General features: G+C 43.5%; 1 protein-coding gene across 3 annotated transcripts in view; it reads right to left on the minus strand.

Moving 5' to 3' along the window:
• Window positions 1–19,873, minus strand: part of CACNA2D3 (calcium voltage-gated channel auxiliary subunit alpha2delta 3) — a 1,177,822-nt gene that overhangs the window by 292,883 nt on the left and 865,066 nt on the right. For all 3 annotated transcript variants that reach the window (XM_040359261.1, XM_040359262.1, XM_040359264.1), the window contains one exon: window positions 17,836–17,957. In XM_040359261.1, the coding sequence (XP_040215195.1) occupies window positions 17,836–17,957 (122 nt within the window). The remainder of the gene's footprint in view (window positions 1–17,835; window positions 17,958–19,873) is intronic.

The following is a 19,873-nucleotide window of genomic DNA, read 5'->3' on the forward strand; positions in this document are numbered from 1 at the left end:
ACAGGTAAGTCGTTAAATAAGGAGTATCTATATAACTAAAGGAGAAAAAAAAATTTGGACAGAGTGCCGATGGATTAGAAGACCTATAAGACCTATTAGGTTTATATTGCTGTCTGTGCCTCCATTAAGGTGATTCACATTCTCAATTTGCCATGTTTACCGTTATCATTAAAAATGAAAGTAAAGGAAAATTCCAAAGCTTGGGTTACCCCCAGAAAAGTAAGAGAATGGGAATCTTCCAATGGGCACCCTAGTTCTGGTAACCTGGGGGCCCCAAGAGACCCCCTTAATTTGCAGGAATTTACTCTCACTTCCTGTTTTGGCTATGGGACAATGGGCTATGGAAAGTGAAGCAAAATCTGCCCAATGGCAAAAAATAAACAAAAAACTGACATGCCCCCTATCGGAAAAAGTCAGATGAGAGCTTTTGGCCAGGAATCCCGACCGTGTGTGTGCTCCATCGGACTTTTTCCCACAGGAAAACTGCCAGGAAAAAAAAGAGAGCAGGATCTCCTTTTTCCCATCAGGATAAAATCCTAGCGGGAAAACCGTCCGTCTGTATGCAATTACAACGCGAAAAAATAACGTGTATGCTCAGAATGAAGTCGATGCATGCTCGGAAGCATTGAACTTAATTTTTCTCGGCTCGTCGTAGTGTACGTCACCGCATTTTTATTGTCGGAATTTGGTGTGACCGTGTGTATGCAAGACAAGCTTGAGCGGAATCCCATCGGGAAAACCATAGTTTTTTTCCGTCGGGAAAACCGGTCATGTGTACAGAGGATTAGGGTTATAACCCTTCGTTACTCTATTTAAATTGAAAAAAAAACTACTTTAACCCCTTGCCAACCAGCGTGCGGCGATATATACGTCGGCACAATGGCATGGCTGGGCAAATAGGCATACCTGTACATCCCCGTTAAAACTTAGTGGCCACGCGAGCACCGCCGGAGCAGCAGAACGGGGAGATGCCTACGTAAACAAGGCATTTCCCTGTTCTGCCTAGCAACATGACAGGGATCTACTGATCCCTGTCATTGGGAACAGTGATCTCTGTCATGTTGTAGTGTGCCCATCCCCCCTACAGTTAGAACACAGTGAGGGAACACACTTAACCCCCTTGATCGCACCCTAGTGTTTAACCCATTCCCTGCCAGTGTAATTTACACAGTAATCAGTGCATTACGAAAGCAAAAAGGACTCATCAAAATTTGGTGACAGATAATAAGTTACCCAAGGTATCAAAAGGACTTTAAACTTTGCCTCTATCTTCGTGTGTATCGTAGCTTGTGTTGAAAGAAAGGTAATCTTATATTGGATTGTCAAAAGATAACTTTTGTTTGTATTGTTATTACAATGCTGAGGTTAAAACATGAAAATGTATGTTGTGAACATGTTCTTAATTTGAGAAAGAGGCTTGGGCGCCTTGAAATTCATAGATCCGCCCCCCGGATATGCATCCAGATGACATCATTTCCGTTCTGCTCTGCATCCCACAAAAAGCTCTCCGCCATCTTGCTGGTTTCCACTTCCTGATCTAAGCTGTCACTCAGCCTGATGTCCGGACTTTCCAAGCTGCAAGTTGTAAGAAGAGGCTCCCCATCCCACATGCATGAGCGGACCTCTCATGGATTACCTACAAATAGTGCCATCTCTTTTTCCTGTGTAAGTTACTAATTTAGAAGTATTTCTCAGTACTAATAATGCTGCACTTAGTTTGGTGCCCCCTGGTGTGTTCTCTTAGTCCTGCAGGTGTATCCATCCAGTACTCCTATCTTGGTTTGAGATTCCCTCTTGTTTTGAGACTGTCTATCGGAAGCCCCTACTATCTGATGAGCCTGATTTTACCTGCCACAATGTGAGTTGTCATTTGTCTTTTCAGCACAATAAATATTTTAATATATTACTTCCAGACTGTGGACTGCTGTTTTTCTTATCTTTTTATATTCGTATACTGGCAAACAAAACTTTTGTGTACCACAGCACAGTTGTGAAAAATCAACATTTGGATCCAGCACCTCCTACTTCCAAATCTCACAGCAATAAGAACCTGATAGAGGTTCTTGAGTCAGGCCACAATTATTGCATGAGCTCTGTACACATAAGCTCTGTGCAATCAAACTGTTATAAATAGTAACAGACAGGTTTTCCTCAAAGAAGCTCATCTAAGATAAAATAATGCAGATGTTGGTAGAGATGCTTGGTAGCTATAACACTGTGCTTTAAAATGCTTTTACTTATCCAGAGGTAGATCATCAGTGATGGATGAAAGACGTAATGGAAAATGCATTTTACCTGCTTACTTATTCCCTTTTCTCCAGCAACAAGATTCCCATTGGAGGTATCAAGGGCATAATTTGATATCAGCACCATATCCATCATTTTTTTTTAAGTAAAGTCATTTAGATTTTAGTTTTATTATGTCAATCCCCCCTCTGTAGGTTCTATTGTCATCCAATTTTTTTAAAAACAATCGTGTGTAGGCTCCAGAGCATTTTTTTTCTCGACGAGAAAAATGGGCATTATAAATGTAGAACCTGCTCTATTTTTTCTCATCGTTTCTCACATCGTCATTTTTCTCATCGTGAAAAATGGTTGTGTGTACGCTTTAACGACGGGGAAAAAAACGTGCTTGCTTAAAAGCAAGTTATGAGACGGGAAATTAGCACAATCAGACCAAAGGGTAGCGCCATTCGAATGGAACTTCCCCTTTATAGACCTTCTCAGTCTGATACCATATGACCCTAATTAGAATAAGCTCACTGGAAATGATCAAACTAACAGAAAATTAAGAAATAAGAAGAATGCACAAATTAATACACAAACTACAAAAATTGTTTCAGCTTATCACAGTGGTCTAGATCTCAAATTACATTCGATATCTATAGCTGAGAATGAACAAAGTATTTAGTAGACATGTACATTAATTTTTGTAAGAATGCATTTTCATCCCAATTTTGGGGATTTTCACGTTCGTTTTAACAAACGATAACAAACGTGCAGAATCCAAAATCCGAAAGATCGGACATAAAAAATGCTTCATTTTCATTTTGTTGCGACAACAGTTCGATATAGATAGAGTGAATATTCAACATGACGCTGACAATAGCGATCTGTGTCTATCGAACCTATGGTTGAATGTGCCTAACCTATCTCTATTAGTCCAAGATTATTCGACATAGAGAGAAAATATTCAACATAGAGAAAAAAGATTTGACATTATAGAGACATGAAGATTCGACGAACATTCGACAGACACCATAGGCCTTCAATTGACAGATTTGAGCTTAATTAATTCGGATTTTCGGACGAATGCATTTTTTAACAAAATTAAATAAATAAAAACGAATTTTGAGAAGTGGCTAAATAGATGTATTTTTAGGACGAAAACAAAATTCCAAAACAAAATATTTCAGTGTGCACATGTCTAGTATTTAGGTCAGCTAAAGAAAGACAACTGTGGGATGCACTTGAGCCTGAGCCTTGAGCCGGCACTTCTGAGAATGTAAGGATAAAGTAGACCTACTGACAGGTACATGGAAGATGTTCCTTTAGGAGGGGGTTTAGGCATGACCATGACTAGTAGGAGGTCCAGGCCAGACTTAGAATAGGCTAAGAGAAATATGTCCCCCCAACTAACCTGAGAAAAAAAATAGGTGTATGCAAGAGAGATGTCAGGTCACCTGAGGCCAGGTGACAGATGCACACCGTTGGGTCAGGAGTGCACGATGATAATAGTGGACCCTATGGCTGACTGCTGCCGTTGGAACCCTGGGTGGTGCAAGAAGGCAGGTGCACTGGGGTGCCAACACAGATCCCACAGGGAGCTAGAACTTTAGATTCCCCAGGGTGCAGAGTATAAGAGCCAGCTGGTGTTCACCAGAGCCTCTAGTGGTGAGGATGGACTTCGCTGCAGCTGACTCCAGGTCATGGCCCCTGGGGTCTTCCAGCTCACGCTCACGGTAGGCTATAGGAGGATAAGCTAAAGGTCGGGACGACAAGCAGACAAGGATAAACAGTGAACAAGCCAAAGGTCAAGGGTCACAAGCAGGCAAGGAAAGTCGAGAACGCACCAAAGGTCAGGGTCACAAGCAAGCGGTGATGGTCAGAAACACGCCAAGATCGGTAACAGAGACAAACGTAGAGCACACGGCAAACAGGAAACCAAACACACAATATTGCACGGCAAGGCAGGCTTGGATAACACAGTGTTAAATAGTGGTTCCTGTTGAGGCTAGGGTGGAGCCACACTGAGGGAAGATTACTTAACCATGCAGGTGTGAGAAGGCAAGCCCTAAGGCTGATACACAGACAAGGTAAGAAACAGACAGGTCGTGAAGATATTACTGCAAGGTCATGACAACAGAGAGCAATCTGGACAATCATGTTGATCCTATTTCTCACATGATTCTAAAAGAATAAAGAAACTGAAAGAGGAATGATAAAAAAATCAAATGTCTGCTTTTCCCAACACAAGGTAAGAAAAAACACCAAGTAGTAAAAGTGTAGAAGCTGATATCATGACATGCTTTGAGGTCTAGCCTGCTAATACCATTCTCTAAAATCTCTTAATACAATATTTATTCAACTTTTATGAAGGGGAGTTTTTTTTTTTTTTTTTTTTTTACCGTACTCTGAGGGTTGATTCCTTTGTCTTTCTAGTGAGAAATTATTTTTCTCAAGTTGTATTTTGTATTCTCTCCTTTCCCTCTCCAAACACCAAGAGAAGTTATAAATTATTATCCCAACAATGTCGTCATGTCTGAAAGTTGTCCTTTAATTTAATTTCAGGTCAACGGGTAGCACTAAATTCCAGCCAGTTGACGGGAGAATCTCTGAATGAGTTTCATTGCTGCTGGCCAGGGCCTCTGTGGCCCATACCCAAAAAAATTCTGAAATCATTTTAAAACAAATCTACATTGTATGTCAGTTATTGGGAATTAATCCAGCCTCTCTGTCCAATCTCAACTTGCACTGTAGCGTTTCAACCAAGAGTCTCACTGTCTTGTCCACCAGACCCAAGTGTTCCAGCAGTAGTGAACAAGCCAAGAGTAGTCAATGAATTGCATAAATTTCCATTATAATGAACATATTGTATTAGTGATGAGATACACTGAGCACAAAGGCCTGACTCAGGATGCTTTTCACATGGGATAGTTTTGGTCATAATTTATTTCTATGAAAGCAAGCAAGTGTTATTTTTTTTCTTGGTGCATGCTATTCTTTCCAATTTTATAATTCAGAACAATACAATACAGATTCATAGGAAGTTAGGCCTGGACTAAGGGCCAGATCCTCAAAAGAGATACGCAGGCGGATCTGCTGTTCCGCCTGCGTATCCCTGTTTCTATCTTTGGAACTGATCCACAGAATCAGTTTCCAAGAGATAGACAGAAGATCCGACATGTGTAAGGGACTTACACTGACGGATCTTAGGATGCAGTACCGCATCCGCCGCTGGGGGCATTTCGCCTCCTCGGGTATGCAAATTAGCACTTACGGAGATCCACAAAGCTTTTCAGCTTTGTTTTTTTTCCGTAAGTATTAGTTTGCAATCGTAAAATTAGGGCTGCTTTCCAGCAGACCCTTCTTTCCAGCGACGCTGTCTTTTTTTTTTTTTTTTCGCCGCAATTCGTTTTTTTTTCCCGACGCAACTTTTTTGACCCGGCGCGATTCACGAAGCTCGGCGTAACGTAATTTCGGGAAAACGACGTCACGAGCATGCACAGTACGTCCGGCGCGGGAGCGCGCCTAATTTAAATGGGACTCGCCTTATTTGAATTGGGAACGCCTTACGCCGGCCGGATTTAAGTTACACAGCCGAAAATTTCTAGGTAAGTGCTTTGTGGATCGGGCACTTAGGTAGAAATTTTCAGCCAGTGTAACTTAAATGGGAATTTTTAAGTTACGGCGGCTGGCTGTGGATCTGGCCCTAAGTCTGTGCCTTCCATAATAGTACTGTATCTAGTAGAGAGGTTAATGGAAAAGTTGATAATATGATCAAGAGACATGAAAATGTCCCTGTGGATGGTTACTAAAGTAATCTAATATCCTGTTTCTTAGGAGCCCATTGACAAGTATCTTATACAATATTAAATTATTTCTGAAAGCAATAAAAAAAAGGGCGAACCAAAAGATAAAAGCAATTTGAGTAAAAACTGGCATGGCAGAAACATGGCAGCTGCCATCGATAAAATAAATAAGATACAGGCACCTCTGAGTGTAGACTGTTAATCATTTAGATAATCATTCTGGGATTTTTATTTTCTGCAAAAAAAAATAAAAAATGACAGAAATTTCTGTTATAAAACATTGTAAATAAGTATGTTTTCTCCTTCACTGATGGTACTGCACTGATGGGCACTGATAAGGCGGCACTGATGGGCACCGATGAGGTGGCACTGATGTGGTGGCATTGATGGGCACTGATGATGGGCACTAATATGCGGCACTGATGGGCGGCACGGATGGGCACTGATAGGCGGCACGGATGGGCACGGATAGGCGGCACGGATGGGCAGGGATAGGCAGCACGGATGGGCACGGATAGGCAGCATGGATGGGCACTGATAGGCAGCATGGATGGGCACTGATAGGTGGCACGGATGGGCACTGATAGGTGTTGTACTAATGGATGCCAATCAGTGCCAAACAATGCCTGCCAATCAGTGATGCCCATTGTGGGCACTGATTGGCATCCATTGCGGGCACTAATTGGCATCCATTATTTGTGTATCCCTGGTGGTCTAGGGTGGCATACCTTTGTTTTACAGTGGTCCAGTTTTACAGTGTGTTACAGTGTTCACACCTATGCTGGTTGCAGTTGATGCATATACTGGTGCTTTCTGCATTCTTCAATACACATTTTTGATCCATTGAAGTCTATGGAACCAAAAAACAAAACCTGCTGGTCCCTGGCCACATTCCATAAAGGGCACAAATGTGAACGTGGCCCATAGGAAACCATGTTAAATGGACTGTAGTGAGATTCTGCAAAACTGAAAATGCATTAAAACATGCATAGGTGTAAACCACGCTATAGTCTTTTTTCTTCCTTCACTTTTCTATGTTTCTACCAAATGGAATTTCAAAACTTTTTGTTTTGCTTTGGTACATGCCCCCAGGGAAATGTCTGGCCCCTGTGCTATTTATTAGGCTTGCCTATTAGTATAGAAAATGGTCATTACTTTTTTAGCATTTGGCACCCATTGATTTCAGTAAGATTCAAATTCAGCACCCAAACTTTAGTAGTGTTTTGTGTACCTTCCTGGAACCGAATCCAAGTACATTCAGCTCATCAATAGTGACAACGCTCTATAAATTGCTAGTAGTAGTAGGAATCACCAAACATATGACATTACCCATGTGCTCTTTCCTTCCCTAATTAATACCCCCATATATCCTAGCTTACAAAGTATGCATTCCCACTTTAAGGATCGGTAAATGTTTTTGCTTATCTGTAGCAGTTCAAATTAAAAACAGGTTTCCAGGGGTGGACTGACAACTCATGGGGCCCCCGGGCAATAGAAGATTATGGGGCTCCTGGGCTTACAGATGGCCACCACGCCAGGAGGCAGTGCAGAGGCAGGGCAGCTAAAATCTCGGGATTTTCACATCAAAAGCATATCGGTTTCGGACATATCAAGGACAGATGTAAAAAAAACACAGATTTTTACATACTGTCCCTGGTATTATTGAGCCTGGCAACCCTGATGGGGCCCCCCAGTGGCATGGGGCCCTCGGGCAGTGCCCGAGAGTCCCAATGGTCAGTCCGCCCCTGCAGGTTTCATGTAGGCACATTGGATGAGTTTGAGGAATACTTTAGTAAACTAATAAATGGTCTTATTAGTTGTGAATGTATGATTGTTGATACACGATTATTGAGATTTTCTCAGAGGCTTCACTGCTTTAAACTGATGACAGTGGGGACAGCTGATCCAATCATCAGGCTCAGTGTTTTCTCTTTTCTAATGCCAATTGGCACTATACCTCTTATCTGTCTCTCCTATATGACAGGTGACAGAGGACAAAAAGGACACAATATGCTCAAGTGATTGAGTGAGCTGTCACGTTTCTCACTTTGTATGTGTCCTATTAATAACAACTGACATAGCAGATATTCTTCAGTTTTTTGGAGCAAATCAAGAGTTCTCAGGATCCGACAACTACCTTTCAGAGGATCAGCATACATGGGAACATACATGACCTTTTATGTAGAATCCTAAATTAGATTGGCTGAAAATGGTTCCAAAAGCACAAGGGGGCAGATTCACAGAGCAAGTACGCCGGTGTATCTACTGATACGCCGGCGTACTTTCAAATTTCCCGCGTCGTATCTTTAGTTTGAATCCTCAAACCAAGATACGACGGCATTTGGGTAAGATCCGACAGGCGTACGGCTTCGTACGCCTTCGGATCTTAGATGCAATACTTTGGCGCCCGCTGGGTGGAGTTCGCGTAGTTTTCAGCATCGGGTATGCAAATTAGCTTTTTCCGACGATCCACGAACGTACGCGCGGTCGTCGCATTCTCTTACATCGTCTCTAGTCGGCTTTTTCTGGCGTATAGTTAAAGCTGCTATTTTGCGGCATATAGATAGACTTGTCATGTTAAAGTATGGCCGTCGTTCCCGCGTCGAAATTTGATTTTTTGTTTTTTTTGCGTAAGTCGTCCGTGAATAGGGATGGACGTAAGTCACGTCGAAGTTCAAAAAATGACGTTGTTGCGATGTCATTTCGCACAAAGCACGGCGGGAAATTTCGAAATGGAGCATGCGCAGTTCAATCGGCGCGGGGACGCGCTTCATTGAAATGATTCACCCCCCCCTACCCGCCGATTTGAATTACGCACCGAGAGATACACTACTTACGGCGCAAAATCTTCCTGGATTCGACTTAAAGCCAGGTAAGATACGGCGGCGTAGCATATCTCTGATACGCTGCGCCTTTCTAAATCTATGTGAATCTGCCCCAAGGTTTTTTATTTTAATGCATTTTATGCATTAAGATCAAAAATACTTCTGTATGAAGCAGCCCCCCTAATACTTACCCATCTTGATCCAGTGATGTTGCATGAGAGACTCGGTTGTCCAGGACTCTCCCTCCTTATTGTCTGAGTGAGTGCCATTGGCTCCCGCTGCTATCAAAGTCAGTGAGCCAATAAGGAGAGATAGGGGGCCAAGCCATTGCTCTGTGGCTGAATGGACACACAAAGCAACGGCTTTACTTGGGTGCCCCTATAGTAAGCTGTTTACTATGGAGGCACTCGGTAGGAGGGAGGGGCCAGGAGCGCTAGTGAAGGACCCGAGAAAAGGAGGATCAGGCGCGGTTCACACTTGTGCGATGCGGGAATCCTGCAAGTCCATTGTGGGTTCCCGCATCGCACCAGACTTGAACGGCAGTTCACACTGCCATTTGCGAGTTTCTGGGAGTGTCAATACAATGTTAATGACACCCCCATTTTAACTTGCATATCACACTGCGAATTGACAGTTTGGACATGTAAACACCCATTCGACCCGATTCTGTGCGGACCAAAAAAAGGGTCCTGTGTGAATTTATTATGTGTATGGCTGAAATCACATCGCACGGACATTGCATGTGATTTGCACTGCAGTGTGGTGTGAATCAAATGCGATCTCAAAAAGCGCACCAGGACTTTTTTGTTTTTTTGTTTGCTATTTATATCCCACTTCTTCCCATTGCCTCCAATCTTCTGTCCTGGAGAAATTCATTTTTTTTTCATTAGGGATAAATTAGGGTTAAAACCCTTATTTTTCGTCAGCTATGTCTCATTGAGATTTTCGTTCATGTCCTGCCCCCCACACAGAACAGGAAGTGAGAGGAAATCCCTGCAAATTAAGGAAATGCCTTGGGGTCCCTCAGGTCACAAGAACTAGTGTCCCCATTGGAATATTTTCTCTCTGTTATGGAGACAACCAAGAATTAGGTATTTTCTTTTACTTTCACTTTCAAAGATAATGCCCCCCCCCCCCTCAACAGGGGCACAGCCAGCAAAAAAATCAAATAGACCCATTCAAACAAATCGGGCCACACTGCAACCTCCTTGCAACCATGTGCCCTTCATAGCGGTGCAGGTTTTTAGGGGTTAAAACAGTCAATGAGGAGTAGACATAGCACTTCCTCACCAGCTGTTAAACGCCCAATAATTTTTCTTGCACAAAATTAAGCTTTTAAAGTATAAGTTTACTTTTTGTAACATCTTACACCCATATGTCACACTCTGCAAAGAACGTGGTTATGCGGGGCTCTTGCCACCCTGCCACGTCATTCATTTAAAGAGATCTGTGACTTTACGGCTGTCAGCTTATAGTTCTTATTGAACCACCATTGCGCCGTTGAGAACTGTTGTAGTTCACTAATGTATCATGTTAATATATAACTGTTTGGCCATACGATGTATAGCCAGACAGCTTACACACAGAGCCTGCAAGAGCCCTGCATTGCATCCATAATCTGTTGATCATGGGTGCAATGCTTTATCAGGCTCCCAATAAAAAAATAAAAATGAATGCATTTTTTTTACCTGCAAAAATATATGCATTTAAAAAATAAATAAAAAAGGGGAACTTGTGCTTTAACCTGTTCCTGCCCACACTAAAGCCGAAAGACACAGATTGAGATAAAAGGCCAATCAAAGCACCCCTTTACAATGTGATCAGCTGTAAGCCAATGACAGCTGATCACACAATGTAAACAGAAGTCGGTTATCAGCTTTTTTTTCTCCTCGCGCTAACAGCGTGAGGAGAAAAGAATAAAGCCGATAACCGGCTTCTGCTAAAGGGACATCGGTCCCAACATTTGCCCACCAGTGTTGCTAATCAGTGCCCACCAGTGTCACCTACCACTGCCCAAAAGTGACCTATCATTGCTGCTTATCAGTGCCACCTACCAGTGCCTATCAGTTTCCATTGGTGTCATCCATCAGTGCTGTCTATCAGTGCTGTCTATCAGTGCCACCTACCAGTGCCTTGTCATCAGTGTCACCTATCAGTGCTGCCTATCACTGCCGCCTACCAGTGCCTATCAGTGTCCATCAGTGTCATCCATCAATGCTGCCTATCAGTGCCACCTACCAGTGCCTCATCATCAGTGTCACATATCAGTGCTGCCTACCAGTGACTATCAGTATCCATCACTTTGTAATCCATCAGTACCACCTACCTGTGCCTATCAGTGCCTCATTATCAGTTTCACCTATCAGTGCCGTCTACCAGTGCCTATCAGTGTCCATCAATGTGATCAGTGTTGCCTATCAGTGCCACCTATCAGTGCCTACCAGTGGCCATCAGTGCCACCTATCAGTGGCCATCAGTGCCACATATCAGTGCCCTTCAGTGTCACCTATCGGTGCAGCCTCATCAGTGCCTCCTGATCAGTGCCCGCCAGTGCCACCTCATCAGTGCCTATCAATGCCACCTCATCAGTGAATATCAACAAAGGAGAACATTTTTATAACAAACTATGAATTTTTTCAAAATTATCAGTCTTTTCTTGTTTGTTTTGCAAAAAATAAGAAAACCCAGTGGTGATTAAATACCATCAAAATAAAGCTTTATTTGTGTGACAAACTTATAAAAAAAAAAATCATATGGGTACAGTGCTGCACGACCACGCAATAGTCATTCAAACTGTAAGTGCGCTGAAAGCTGAAAATTGGCCTGGGCAGAAAGGGGGTGAAAGTGCCCAGTAGGCAAGTGGTTAAAGTGAGCACAACATCTCATTCGCTAAGCTAAGTGAAAATAATTTTTCAAACTGAACCTGCTCTTTGCCTTTTAGCAAATCAACCCCACTATGTGTACTCACTGGGAATATACCGTATTTATCGGGGTATAGCGCGCTCCCGCGTATAGCGCGCACCCCTAAAGTTGCCCGAATTCCTGTGGAAAAAAGATGTTTTGTACTTACAGTTTTGGTGTCTTGCGCGGCGTCCATCGGCGGCCTCGTTGGGTCCGGCGTCCGTTGGCGGATTCGGGTGTCCTCTTCGTCGGGTCCGGCGTCCGTCTGCGGCGTCCTCGTTTCCCGCGCTGTGTTTGAATACTGTGCCGACATATACCGAGCGCAGTACACTCGTGTATCGTCGGGCAGGCTCGGCAACTCTCGCGCTGACGTCCTGTACGCTCAGGACATCAGCGCGAGAGGCGCCGAGACTGCCTGAAGATACACGAGTGTACTGCGCTCGGTATATGCCGGCGCAGTATTCAAACTCGTGGCGGGAAAGCGGATATCGGCGTATACCGCGCACCCATGATTTTGCCCTGATTTTCAGGGCAAAATAGTGCACGGTATACGCCGATAAATACGGTACTATATTTCTTATATATATTTACACAGATGGTGCCTAGAAGGGATATTCTGTGTTATGTGTGAACACTGTACAGAAATGAGATGGGAGTTTTGCCGTGAACTTGTGGTAGAAGATGAGTAGCAGTCCGGCAGACCACTCCAGCTGTAGACATTCAAAGAGATTATAAGAAGGAAGTGGGAGGATGGAGAACCAGATAAAAGACACACGGAGCAAACGAATATGAGAACGTGTTAGGGGAAACATTATTTTTCTTGTAACAAAAATGCATTTAATTCATTTGTTGCTCAAAAATATGACCTGAAATCCATATTTTATGGTCGACAGAAAAGGAGGTTTTAGTTCATCACACATAGAACCCTTAGAGCTCAACAATAATGTCTAGAGTCCAAGTGAAAGAGATACAATACGGACAATCCCACTAATATCCGCCTCACCACTGTAATAACATTACTGGTATCCCGATGTAGGCCGGAGCCCTTCAGTCAGACAACAATGGCAAGATTAATACATCTGCCACTAATGATGATCCCATGTTGTGTGGGATTTCAGAAATGTTTCTCAGCAGAATGAGTCAATTAGACAATAAAACAAATGTGGATTTGACACCCCGAGGAAATATGGCAAAGAAGTCAATAACTTGTCTGCTGAAAAGTGCTCTCCCTCTGGTTGGGAATTCACTTGGAAAACATTCATAAATGGACTAAACAAATGTGGAAGATTTGAAATTCAGATTGTTATTACCTCCCCTAACCTGATGTCGGAATAAAACCAGAGAGACGAGTTTAAACGTTGGAAATAAATCTTTCAAGAGAAAAAAAAAAGAAAAAAGTTACATCTGAAAGCAATTGAAACAAACAAGATGATGTTCTAGTGATGTGCAATCAAGCTGAAAATATAACTCTGGAATGGCTGGGTTGCATTTTGTCAAGTTGAGCTTGGAATCTTGAATAATGAGCTCAGTACAGTTGGTTCTGTACCTTATTTGCTGAAAATAAATGTCTGTCAGATTGGGAAAGTTTTGTTTGAGCTGAAATTGGCTACAGCACCATAGAAGTAACCTGTGCAATGAGTTTTATAAATGCTCCTCCTTCCCTTGGAGGTCATAAGGGAACGGGTATGTAAACCCTAATGCCTTGTACACACGAACGGAATTTCCATTGGGATAAACTCCAACTGATTTTTTTGATGGAATTCCATTCAAGCTGTCTTGCATACACACTGTCACACCAAATTCTGACCATTCAAAACACAGTGACGTACAACACTACGACGAGCCCAGAAAAATTAGGTTTAATACTTCCGAGCATGCGTCGACTTGATTCTGAGCATGCATGTTTTTTCAGTGTTCCAGACAAACAGAATTTTTATCGGAAAAAAAAGAGAATATGTTCTCTTTCTAAGGCCTCGTACACACGACCGAGGCTTGACGAGAATCTTGACAAGCTTTCTTTGCATACACACTGTCAAGACAAAATCTCATCGTTCTCAAACGCGGTGACGTACAACACGTACAACGGCACTATAAAGGGGAAGTTCGATTCCACTGGCGCCACCCTTGGGGCTGCTTTTGCTAATCTTGTGTTACCGCGTGTTAGTAAAAGTGTGGTGAGAGACGATTCACGCTTTTCAGTCTGTTACAGCGTGACGAATGTGCTATCTCCATTACGAACGATACTTTTACCGAAGGTGCGCTCCCGTCTTATAGTTTATTCTGAGCATGCGCAGGTTTTTAAGCATACACACGAACGTGTTTCTTGTCGTAAACCAGCCCGACGAGAAACACGACGAGGAAATTGAGACTCCTGACGAGAAAAAAGAGAGCATGTTCTCTATTTTTCTCGTCGAGATCCACAACAGTTTTCTCAACGAAAAACATACACATGACCGTTTTCCTCTGCAAAAATGCTCTGCCAGCATTTTTCTTGATGGATTTTGCAGAGGAAAACGGTCGTGTGTATGAGGCCTGAGTCCATCGAAATATCCGATAGGAAAACTCAGATGGGGCACACACACGGTCGGAATATCCGATGAAAAAAATGTTGTCTGACTTTTTTTGAAATTCCGATCGTGTGTACAAGGCATAAGGGCCCTTTCACACTGGTGCACTTAAAAACACGGTATGTGTTTATCAAAAATGCATATTGCGCTTTTAACATGTTTTTGATGCGTTTTCTGGATTCCTCTCCTCCAGAATGTACCTGTGAAACTTGGACAGGCGACTCAAAGAGCAGACCAAAAACGCAATTCGGGTGTGTCTTTAATGCACTTTTGGTATGTTCCCTAAAGACATCGATTAGAGCTGTGTTTTTGGTATGCTTTTGCAAGATGAAGATGAAGCATGCAAGACTTTTCACAACTTTTTGTGAACAGTTACATAGGATTTAAAGGGGAAAAATCTGCATGCGCTTTTGCTGCACTGGAAAGGTGTGTTTTAGCATGACAAAAGGGCACCAGTGTGAAAGGGCCCTAACATTGAACTTCACTTAAGACCCGGACCCTTATGCAGGTAAAGGACCTGGCCAGTTTTTGCGATATCGGCACTGCGTCGCTTTAACTGACAATTGCGCGGTCGTGCGATGTGGCTTCCAAACAAAATTGGCGTCTTTTCTTTTCCCACAAATAGAGCTTTCTTTTGGTGGTATTTGATCTCCTCTGCTGTTTTTATTTTTTGCGCTATAAACAAAGATAGAGTGACAATTTTTAAAAAAAATCTATAATTTTTACTTTTTGCTATAATAAATATCCCCCAAAAATATATTATTTTTTTTTCCTCAGTTTAGGCCGATACGTATTCTTCTACATATGTTTGGTAAAAGTTTGATTGGTTTGCCCAAAATTTATAGCGTTTACAATATAGGGGATAGTTTTATGGCATTTTTATTAATATTTTTTTTATTATTAGTAATGACGGCGATCAGCATTTTTTTTAGTGACTGCGACATTATGGCGGACACATCGGACACTTTAGACACATTTTTGGGACCATTGTCATTTTCACAGCGAAAGGTGCTATAAAAATGCACTGATTACTGTGAAAATGACACTAGCAGTGAAGTGGTTAACCACTAGGGGGCGCTAAGGGGTTATGTGTGCTCTAAGGGAGTGATTCTTACTGTAGGGGGGTGTGGCTGTAGGTGTGATGTCACTGATCGTCATTCCCTATATCAGGGAACAGACGATCAGTATCACTGCCACAGTGAAGAACGGGGAAGGTGTGTTTACACACACCTCTCCCCGTTCTTCAGCTTCTGTGACTGATCGCAGGACACCGGCGGCGATCGACTCTGCGGGTCCCGCGGGTGCGGTCACGGAGCTTCGGACCCGATTACGTGCATGTGCCCGCGGCCCACGGCTGGGCTCCTAAAGGCGGACGTACCTGTACGTCCCTGTGCCCAGCCGTGCCATTCTGCCGACATATATAGTCGGTAGGGGGTCCTTAAGTGGTTAAAGTGGAACTTCATTGTATCTGAGCACCACAAACTGAAAACACTATTTAATTTGTTTTTAATATTCAAAGCCAACTCACCCAACCATCCATGTCTGCATGTATTATTATTTTTAGAAAAACATCCCCCTTGCATTTCTAGATGGAGCCATCTTGAGTAAGGGAAGATGATCCATGTAGCATTTACTTCCTGGAATCCATCAGCCATAGCTCCCAACTGTCCCTGATTTTGAGGGACTGTTCCTGATTTGGAGCAATGTCCCTCTTCATTCCTCCTCAGTTGTCCCTCATTTTGATCTGATCCGTATAGTTGTATATACAATGCACAATTTATCTTTCAAAAGGTGTTTCCCAGTGCTAAACCTTTCTTTCAAATTTTTAATTGCTGCATTTGTAAGTTTTTTAAAGCCAATATAAAGTAATAGTAGTGGTAAACAAAGAGAAGAAAAAAACACTTGTGGAGTTAACAAATCTTTTTTTTAGTTAATTCACCTTTAAGGGGGTGTGGAGTGGGCGTGTCCTATGCTTACATACTTTTTCTAGTAGGTGTCCCTCATTCCCATCTCAAAATGTTGGGAGGTATCAGCCCTTAGCTCAGGCATGCATGCAGGAGGGTGTGCTTAGCTGAGAAAGCCCCTCCTCTCCTCCTTCAGATGAAAGAAAAGAAAATGCCCATGAAGACTCATGGGATGTATGGCAATATTTTAACCTAGACCAGAAACCAGGAAGTTACTGAATAGATGTAAAAAAAGTTTAAAAGAAGTAAATATAATATACATTCCTATCTATTTACTAAGGCTAGAAGCATAAGGATTAAATTAGTTAAAGTTGATAGAGAACATTTACATCCACTTGACAGGATGCATTTTTTAGGGGGGATTTGTGCTAGTAGGGATGGCCAGCGCTGTATTATGGCCTAGGTCGACAAGGCCCAGGCCTAGGGTGGCACTTTGCTGTGGCGGCGGAAAATCCCACCCTGTCCTCACCCCACCCTATCCCTCTGTCCTCATCCCACCCTGTCCCCCTGTTCTCATCCCACCCTGTCCCCTGTTCTCATCCCACCCTGTCCCCCTGTTCTCATCCCACCCTGTCCCCCTGTTATCATCCCACCCTGTCCCTCTGTCTTCATCCCACCCTGTACCCCTTTCCTCATCCCACCCTGTCCCCCTGTCCTCATCCAACCCTGTCCCCCTGTCCTCATCCCACCCTGTCCCCCTGTCCTCATCCCACCCTGTCCCTCTGTCCTCATCCCACCCTGTCCCTCTGTCATCATCCCACCCTGTCCCTCTGTCCTCATCCCACTCTGTCCCTCTGTCCTCATCCCACCCTGTCCCCCTGTCCTCATCCCACCCTGTCCCCCTGTCCACATCCAACCCTTTCCCCCTGTCCTCATCCCACCCTGTCCCTCTGTCCTCATCCCACCCTGTCCCTCTGTCCTCATCCCACTGCATCCCTCTATCCTCCTCCCATGAAAATGACAGGGCGGGTCTTAAAAAGAAAGGGGTGTAGTCTTGACAGGAAGGGGTGCGTCATATATAAAGTAGGGGGTGCACGAGTTTCGTCAGGCCTAGGGCAGCACAAAACCTAAATACACCACTGGGTTAGACCAGGAGGGGAACCACCAGCAAGACAATGATATGATACTTATAGCTCAGACCAAGGAGTCTCCAGTTTATGGCTTCCTTCAATTTTTTTTGATGTTGCATTTAGATCAAACTCTTGTAAAGATAGCCTTACCCAACACGCTCGCTGAAGCTTGCCTAAACCTTAATATGCTCTATTACTTCATATGTCCTCTGATCGATCTCCTTCATCAGTTGGACATGTCCATTCTGGATGATCTCTAAAGACATTTTCTCAATAAAACCCATTTTCTTTTGGGGAAGTTGCGAGAAACCTGGAGGCCCGACTGCATTGCTGATTTAAAAATGTACCTGATTGACAGTAAATACGGTCCAAACCATGTATGAGGGAATGTTTTCTTGGTTGATGACAATGTACTCGTTTAAAAAAACTGCCAGCATTTAATATTACTTTACTGCACAATTCACGGTAATACTGACCTGTACTGAAAGGGATGGAGTAGACAAAGCTACCAGGAATCTGCTCAGCTGCTCTGCGGTACCACAGGGGAAAGTGGTCAGCATTGTATATACTCTCTCTGTCCTCAGATGTAAGGAAATCTCTTGAAACATAATAGGAGAAATAACAGTCACATTACATATGTGGATAAAGTAAACACTTTCAATGATACGCAGAATGTTTACATTATCTAATGAAGTGGCGAGGAGGGAGATGGAGTTTTATTTCAGATATATATATTTTTGATGGAATCTTTGCTTTCTAAGTGATTTGGGCAAGGTTCCTATGGATCACCTATGTTTGTGAATAATACACACAAATCAATTTTTATATCATTTCTTCTTTGAAGATCATTTTGTATTGTGTTTGAAAGAATTGGAAGTACTCATCATGCTTACTTTTCTTTCTTCTTAAAGCATATCTAAACCACAAATATGTACTATAGTGCTCAATTACCAGTCCTTTGATGTGGTGACTGCTTTCTTTTTCTCAGGATTTTCCCATTTTTATTTTTACCAAATAATCCTGTCAATAATATACTTGCAGCCCTGGGTGACAGTGCTCAATTACCATACTGTATCTATAGAGGGAGCTATGATTGTCCCCAAGGCTAGTCTTCAAACACGTATGCCTTTGTTCATCTCCTTGGTGGTGGGAAGGGGTTGGAATTAGTAGTTTACAGAAGAAAAAAACATTGATTTTGCTTTCAGTTCATATCAGAAAAGAACAAGGTCACATTTGGGTTAATTTACTTAAGGCAAATAGACTGTGCACTTTGCAAAGGGCAGTTGCACACTACACTATAAGTAGAGTTGAGCGAACCCGAACTGTAAAGTTCGGGTTCGGTACGAACTTTGGGTTTTTCCCGAACCCGGACCCGAAACCGAATAATTGGAAAAAGTACGGGTCCGGGTTTGGAGTTCGGGAAAAAAAAATGTGCGGAGGTCCCCGCAAATTCAATAACCAGACCCTTTAGGTCTGGTATGGATATTAAGGGGAACCCCGCCGTCAATTTAAAAAAAAATGACGTGCGGTTCCCCCTAAATATCCATAACCAGACCCGTTATCCGAGCACGTTGACCTGGCCGGCCGCAGAAAAGAGGGGGGACAGAGTGCGGCCCCCTTTCCTGAACCGCACCAGGCCACATGCCCTCAACATTGGGAGGGTGCTTTGGGGTGCCCCCCAAAGCACCTTGTCCCCATGTTGATGGGGACAAGGGTCTCATCCCCACAACCCTTGCCCGGTGGTTGTGGGGGTATGCGGGCGGGAGGCTTATCAGAATTTGGAAGACCCCTTTAACAAAGGGGACCCCCAGATCCTGACCCCCCCCCTGTGTGAAATGGTAATGGGGTACACTGTACCCCTACCATTTCACGAACGAAGTGTAAATTCTTGTAAAAAAAAAACACACACACCGTAGAATAAAGTCCTTTATTAATAATAGAAAAAAAAAACTCCAGCTGTGATAATCCACTCGTTCCCGGCTTCCTGCTTCAACGTTGTCCTGATCCAGCGACGGGTGATCTCCAGCGATGAGAAGATCCATCCAGAGCTCAGCATCGCCGACCTCCCCTCACCGCTGGACACAGCCCAGCTAATGACGCGCTGAAGCTGTGACATATCTTATATAGGGGAGGCAGGGCCACCCGTCACGTGACCCCGCACCCTCTGACGCACCCTCTGCTACGTCACTAGGGAAGCCCAGGAAGACTGGGCTTACCTAGTGACATAGCAGAGGGTACGTCAGAGGGTGCGGGGTCACGTGACAGGTGGCCCTGCCTCCCCTATATAAGTAATGTCACAGCTTCAGCGCGTCATTCGCTGGGCTGTGTCCAGCGATGAGAGGAGGTCGGCGATGCTGCGCTCTGGATGGATGGATCTTCTCATCGCTGGAGATCACCCGCACCCGTCGCTGGATCAGGACAACGTTGGAGCAGGAAGTCGGGAACGAGTGGATTATCACCGCTGGAGTTTTTTTCTTTTTTTTTTTTTTATTAATAAAGGACTTTATTTTACGG

The sequence above is a fragment of the Rana temporaria genome, chromosome 7 (assembly GCF_905171775.1).
Source record: "Rana temporaria chromosome 7, aRanTem1.1, whole genome shotgun sequence".
NCBI classification, from domain to species: domain Eukaryota; kingdom Metazoa; phylum Chordata; class Amphibia; order Anura; family Ranidae; genus Rana; species Rana temporaria.